This window comes from Alosa pseudoharengus, unplaced genomic scaffold (genome assembly GCF_046254945.1).
Source record: "Alosa pseudoharengus isolate Yale_2024_CS ecotype anadromous, Long Island Sound unplaced genomic scaffold, YU_APseudo_1.1 YU_APseudo_1.1_scf_4, whole genome shotgun sequence".
Lineage (NCBI taxonomy): Eukaryota > Metazoa > Chordata > Actinopteri > Clupeiformes > Clupeidae > Alosa > Alosa pseudoharengus.
The window spans coordinates 8,585,322-8,592,821 of NW_027468774.1; the positions used below are offsets into that span (position 1 = coordinate 8,585,322).

The 7,500-nt window shown below is 42.8% G+C and overlaps 1 protein-coding gene across 2 annotated transcripts in view; it reads left to right on the forward strand.

The window, feature by feature from the left end:
- Window positions 1–7,500, forward strand: part of grid1b (glutamate receptor, ionotropic, delta 1b) — a 413,352-nt gene that overhangs the window by 325,983 nt on the left and 79,869 nt on the right. For both annotated transcript variants that reach the window (XM_076266605.1, XM_076266603.1), the window contains exon 5: window positions 6,386–6,439. In XM_076266605.1, the coding sequence (XP_076122720.1) occupies window positions 6,386–6,439 (54 nt within the window). The remainder of the gene's footprint in view (window positions 1–6,385; window positions 6,440–7,500) is intronic.

Below are 7,500 nucleotides of genomic sequence, written 5' to 3' on the forward strand. Positions count from 1 at the left end.
GACATCCTATTTCTCTATGTGCTGCTGCATCTGTGGTGGCAAGTCTTCCATAAAACACAACATGCAGGGAGAGGGTGGGGGAGGGGGTGGGGGGTCATACATACACACACACACACACACACACACACACACCACATTGTGCATAAGTATTGTTGGAAGGCATGAAATACTGCATGCATCGTGCATTGGTAAATGTGGAAGACTTGTTTTCTTTTGTACTATACATCCTTACAGAGGTCAACAGGGTGGTCTGACCGCTACGTCTCTCATGGCCAACAGTAAATATAAACACAAACAACACACTCATCACTCTCCACACCCAGCTGCATTTGCCTTGGCAATGAGGATCCCTCTCCCTGCAGTGCACTCTAAAGTCAACTCACTATCATTAATGAATTACGTCTCATGGATATTTATGAGGAAACACACCCATAAGGGCTAATTACTTGTGTTTGAAGACAAAGCCTTATTATGTTCCAGCATCCCTTTAGAGAGTTGCGTCTCCGAGTCACCGGCCTGCTGTCTGGACCATATGGTGGGATTCAGCCCATCAGCACTCCATCCAAGTACTCGCTCACAGCTGCATCTACACATACACACACACACACACACACACACACACACACACACACACACACTGTGTCCGCTTAAGAGCAGTATTGTGTTACAGTGCCCAGTAGTTACATTGGGCTACTCTTGTAGTCCTTGTAGTCAATAGTATTTATCAGTACTCTGTCACAGCTGCGTCTACACGCACGCACGCACGCACGCACGCACGCACGCACGCACGCACGCACGCACGCACGCACGCACGCACACACACACACACACACACACACACACACACACACACACACACACACACACACACGCTGCGTCCGCTTAAGAGCAGTATTGTGTTACAGTGCCCAGTCTACATTACCGCTACTGTATATTATTTATTAGTATTTATATCTACTTGTTGGGTACAGCTGCTTCAGTAGAGTGCCCTTATATTCTAAACAAACTGACTGTGTTTGTCTCCGATCTGTTCAAGGGCTGTGTTGCTATATTTGCAGCCTTCATTCATACCACCAGCCCTTGGTTTGTTATTGTGATATATTCGAAATGGAATGTGTTGTGATGTAGTAGTAAAGCTAAATGTTAGATCTTCAAGGGCCTTTTATGTAAATGTGTTTATTCACAAACAGCACAGAGAGCTCATAGCTGCCATAATCATGGTCTTTATCCTCCTCCTCATTAATAAGCACATACAGTACTTTACATTCCGCTGCGTTTCAGAGAAGGAATCAGCTGGGCTAAAGTCAAACTGTCTAGTGGCCGCTGGGATTGTATGTGGCAGAATGAAGAGGAGGATATCACAGACAGAGTTAGTTTGTCTGTTTCATTCATTCATTCATTCATTCATTCATTCATTCATTCATTCATTCGTTTATTTGTTCAGTCACTCATTCACACATTTCTGTTGGTGCTGCACAGTGTTGATGCTGCACAGGCAGCATGTTGTGAGTGTGAACATCAATGCAAGATGAACATAGTGTGACTACGTTGGTTCACACATCAATCATTAGACATATACTACTATATGTTTAAGCATGATAGCACTCATTTGAACAGACCATGAGCAATAACCAAAACACAGCACAGTGTCTTAACAGCCATTTGTTGTGTACAGGCCCCACTGATGAAGAATCCCACATCTGAACATCGGAAATGTGGGAGAATTGTCATGGCAGTTAACAAGAATAGAATAGAATGGAATAGAATAGAATAGAATAGAATAGGTCTTTATTGTCATTGTCACAGGTACGACGACATTTAAAGTGCTCTCCAGTCAGTGCATCATTCACTGAGTCTATAAAAATATAATTTAAGTGCTAGTGTTACATAAAAAAGAATACATAGAAACATATAACAGCATTAGCAGCATACATAAACACACTCAGTCATACACACCCAGTCATTGCATAAAAAAACAGTATGAACACCCAGTCATTGCATAAAAACAGTATGAACATACATCTACAGACATGCATACAGTACTTTCTGTCAGTGATCTATTTCACATCAGATTCCATATTGCACATTATTATTTCGTGCAGCATTGAGGGTGGTTATTGCAGTTGGATAAAAACTGTGTTTGAGTCTATTTGTCCTTGCGTTAATTGATATGTACTGTCTGCCTGAAGGCAACAGTTCGAACAGGAAGTGACCAGGATGGTGGGTGTCCTTTATAATGTTATAATGTATAATGTCTTTTTTGAGACAACGGGAACTGTGTAGTTCTGCCAGTGTGGGGAAAGGGCAGCCGACGATCTTTTGGGCGGCGTTGATGACCCTCTGGAGCGCTTTCCTCTGAGCTGCAGTGCAGCTGGTGTACCATACGCACATGCAGTATGTTAGTATGCTCTCAATGGAGGCACGGTCAAAAGACACCAGCAGTCTTAGTGTGATGTTATTCTTCCTGAGTATTCTGAGGACGTACAATAGACCCTTTCAACAATAAAAACAAAAACAATGCTTGAACATTCTATTTGGTTCCCAATCTACTTCCTCTGCATTAAGATAACATATGGAATGTTAAAACGGAAGTCTTGTGGGGCCAACTATGATGCTGATAATGGAACTCTATTGAAAGGGTCAATACGGTCAGGAGACGGCTCTGAGGTGTCCACGCTCCAGGATGGGCTCACCTCGATGTGGACTCCCAGGAAGAGGAACTATAATAACAATAATAGCATGGCCATATCAGTCTTAATCGAGATAGATTCAAAAGAGACGGGATTAAATGGGATCCCATCATATGAGAGTTAGCATGGCCGTATCAGTCTTAACCCAATAATTTTCAGTGTCCCGCCAGCGGGACGGTTACCCCCCTCCCCCACATCCCCCCAACATTCTAAATCAATTGTATGCACCATATTGCTATGTAGCATAGTAATGTTATACACCATTTCAAAGCTTTGACTCTTGGGAATCCAAAAATGACAACTTTTTTCATGTACAATCTGTATAGTGCTTTACATTCTCAGATTAATTTTATTATGTCTCAATTAAATTTGATCCAAAATGCCCCCCTACCCCTCCTCCGCTTTTGGTGCTACCCTGACTTCTGGCTGCAGTGTAGCTGCAGCACAATAAGTAGATGCAACATATTGGGTACTGAAATATTCACAAGAATCCATAGAAATGTAATCTTCATGTTGTATTATCCAATATTAGTTGTACAGATGTATATTCTATCTTATACACACTCATTGAACCAACAAAGTAAATGCAAAAATAGAGACTTTTTTTGTAATTATTCCATATTTTGCGTAGTCAGTCTATATCAGAGCTTCTACACAAAGCATTTGATCGTCAGTATGCATTTTGGATAACAAAAAGTCCTATGGGGAGTATCCATAGACATTTTACAAAACGCATGGGCATACCTTGGCAAATAATAGTCTAAAGCACTCATATTTTCTTTCTATATTGATCTTCTTTTGCACACAGCTTCACAAGACCTGGTGCTAGGGCTCAGTTTTGTTTCTAAGGGATATCAAGTGACCTAGAGGGCTGAAATGTGGTCAGTTCAGAGATGCTTGTAATAAAAAACTATATTCTAGCCTCTGTAACTCTTTGTCAGTACATCACACAGTTATTTTGACTGTTTCCTACGAAAACTACAGGTTCTCAGCTTTCTATAGAGGTCCAGCATTTGATGGTTGACCCCAAAAGAGGTGGGAACAATGCCCTTGTAAATAGGCACAGTGCAATTTCAGGCAAAAACTTGAAATTTTTACTGAGATCAATGGATCCAGATAGATTCAAAAGAGACGGGATTAAATGTGATCCCCATCATATGAGAGTTGGTCTCATCAGCGATGCTGCAACACATCCTCCCCAGGGCCTGCCTGTTTCTAAGGGATGTCCTGTAGCACTTGGCTCGCTTTCCTGACCACTCCTGAGGTCACACCCTGTCATCATGTGACGGTCACCGGAGTGTCCTCCTTCTGCTCTGTCACCGGCGCTTCAGACGCAGTGTAGCGGAGAGCCTGAGACCCTGAGACTGACTCACTGGCTGACGGACGGCAGGTCAAAGAGAAGCCTGTTGGAGCCTTGGCAGCTGGACCAGTAATTGGTCTCTTGGAGCAGGGGGGAGTGGGAGTAGTGTGTGTGTGTGTGTGTGTGTGTGTGTGTGTGTGTGTGTGTGTGTGTGTGTGTGTGTGTGTGTGTGTAGAGAGAGATGAGAAACACCTAAGCGGGGTCGGAGAGGATGGAATTGTAGAATTAGAGATACCGTTAAAAACTCACACCTGTCACACCTGCCACACCTGTCATGCCTGTCACCACGGCAACTCCCTAAGCCTGGCTGTACTCAGTGCCAGGAGTCTCATCTTGAGAGTTTCTCTCTTTCTCTTTCTCTCCCTCCATCTCTCGCTCTCTTCCTCTCAGTCTCTACCCCCACTCTCTTTCTCTCTCTCTCACTTTTTCTCTACCTCCACTCTCTTTCTTTCTTTCCATCCATCTCTCCCCTCCCTCTGTCTCTACCCCAACTCTTTCTCTATTTCTCTCTTTCTTTCTCTCCCTCCATCTCTCTCTCTCTTCCATTCTGTATGTACCTCCACTCTCTTTCTCTCTCTCCCTCCTACTCACTTAACTCACTTTTATCTTAAGTAGCCTATTTCTTCACATTATTTGACTTTCTACTGCTGCTATTTACAGAGTCTTCCTATTTTCACTGCATTAGTTGTATGGTATGTGTTGTTGTATCTATCTCCGTACCATCTTGTGAATTCTCATTTTTACTTCATTCTAAATCTCTGATGTTTTATTTACTGTTTTGTTTGTTTGTTTGTTTATGTTACTTTTTTATTTTTTTTCTCTATTATTGTGTTAAATGTTCCAATTTTAAAGCACTTTGAGCTACATTCTGTGTATGAAAGGTACTATACAAATAAAGTTTATTATTATTATTATTATTATTATTATTATTATTATTATTATTATTAAAGTGAATTTAAACTGACTGAACTAGTTCCTTAGATCAGTGTTTCTCAAACTTTTTCAGACCAAGGACCACTTAACCAGTAGAAAAAACTTCACGGACCACCTAGCTAATAGACACAATAGGCCTACTCACTGAACCACCGTGCTTATTGTCTTTGCACCTTGCTTATTGTGTCAGAGGATTCATGTGATTTAAATTGGCATAGCTTACATAGCTAGTGTTGCAGAACTGTTTGGATTCGCATACAAGTTGGTTCAATATTGCAAACAACTCATCTATATTATACTTTACCACGTCTGCTCGCGGACCACTTGGGATAGCTTGCGGACCACCAGTGGTCCCCGGACCACACTTTGAGAAACACTGCCTTAGATAACCACAGGAGTTCTGAAAGTCAGAAAGCATTTATTTACATGTATATAGAGTATATATTTAGATTTCGATTAAAAAGAAATACATAAATGGGCTTCTATGTTCTGCGGTAAGGAAAGAGCTGATTTCTGTCGAGGCCTTTGTCATGCTGACATTTGCGTTTCCATTTCCATGGTTCCGTGGCAACCATGCTCATCCACGGCAACTCACCAGTGATCAATCACGTTGGTGCGCAGAGGGCATGGAGCCAGAAGGCACCGCCGAGCGCACGGCCCTTTGAGGCGCCGAGCGCACGGGCTTTTGTGATGTCTCTTCTTGTCACTGACACTGACACAGAAACGGTTTATTTCTGTTTACAACAGCTTGTCTTGTTTGTTGTTCACTGGGACCGAACTAGCGTTGTCATATTTGATGGAGCGTTTTAAAGCCTGTTTGTGAGTGAGACAGCATCTGAAAGAGAGCTTGTAAACATTCTCCTTAGAATTGGACTTGAAATGGGCTGTGTGTGTGTGTGTGTGTGTGTGTGTGTGTGTGTGTGTGTGCGCATGCCTGTGTGTGTGTGCGTGTGTGTGTGTGTGTGTGTGTGTGTGTGTGTGTGTGTGTGTGTGTGTGTGTGTGTTTTCTCCTTTGAGGATGTCTTATTGTTCCGCGACTGTGTTTTGTGGTCCTGAGGAGCGGGGGTGGATGCGCATGAGTCATTATTTGCGTGCTCCGTGCTCCGCTACTTGAAAAGCTGGGGAGTGAGCGTACAAGTCATCATCTGCCTGCTCTTCTTTTAACATAAAACTGTCATGCATCAGGCTTACTTATATATTCTCTCTCTTTTTTCCCCTCTCTTTCCCTTTCATTGCCTCTCTCCCTCTCTCTCTTTCTCTCTCTCCCTCTCTCTCGTTGTTTCTCTCCATGTCTCTCACTTCCTTCCTTTCTGTCCCTCTCTGTCTCCTCCTTGTCATATTTCTTTCCTTCTCTCTCTCTCTTTATCTCTCTCTCTCTCTCTCGCCCTGTCTTGTCTCTCAGGCGGTGGAGACCAATCTGGCATCGAAGGACAGTCACTGGGTGTTTGTGAATGAGGTAAGACAAGTCCTCGTCCAGCCCTGTCCACCTTGATCAGCACAGGCCATCTCTCTCTCTCTCTCTCTCTCTCTCTCTCTCTCTCTCTCTCTCTCTCTCTCTCTCTCTCTCCTCCATCTCCCTTTGGCTGTCGCTCCTGCTTACTCCTCTCCTCTATTCTCCACTCCTCTATTCTCTCCCCTCTCTCTCTCTCTCTCTCTCTCTCTCTCTCTCTCTCTCTCTCTCTCACACACACACACACACATCCCACAGCATACAGTGAGAGCTAAAGAAGACAACACTAAAAAGTCTACTACCAGAGTGGCATCGATGGTAAAGCAGATGATGGGCTCCTAGTGTCCTGATTGGATGATTACAGCAAGCTGCCCAGTGATAATTAAAGTGCTGGGGCTAGCTAGCGGTTGACCAATGTTAATGGGGAAGTGACTCTGTTCACGGCTCAGAAAGTAATCCTGTGTGCCTTTGAGTGTGGATCACCTCATTATCAACTTGAACATGTTTTTATAAAAGTGTAATATTTGGTGATTCTTATTGTGTCATGGTTATTACTGAAAACTAGCAATAGGGATTCTGAGCTGACTCCACACTTCTCAATAGCACAAGTAGTTACCCCTGTACATGCCATGACACAGCAGTGTCTCCGCTTAATGTGCAATTAGAGTTAGTGAGGGTATTAGAGTTAGTGAGGGTATTAGAGTTAGTGAGGGTATTAGAGTTGGTATTAGAGTTAGTGAGGGTATTAGAGTTAGTGATGGTATTAGAGTTAGTGAGGGTATTCGAGTTAGTGAGGGTATTGGTATTAGAGTTAGTGAGGGTATTAGAGTTAGTGAGGGTATTAGAGTTGGTATTAGAGTTAGTGAGGGTATTAGAGTTAGTGATGGTATTGGAGTTAGTGAGGGTATTAGATTTAGTGATGGTATTAGAGTTAGTGAGGGTATTAGAGTTAGTGAGGGTATTCGAGTTAGTGAGGGTATTGGTATTAGAGTTAGTGAGGGTATTAGAGTTAGTGAGGGTATTAGAGTTAGTGATGGTATTAGAGTTAGTGAGGGTATTGGTATTAG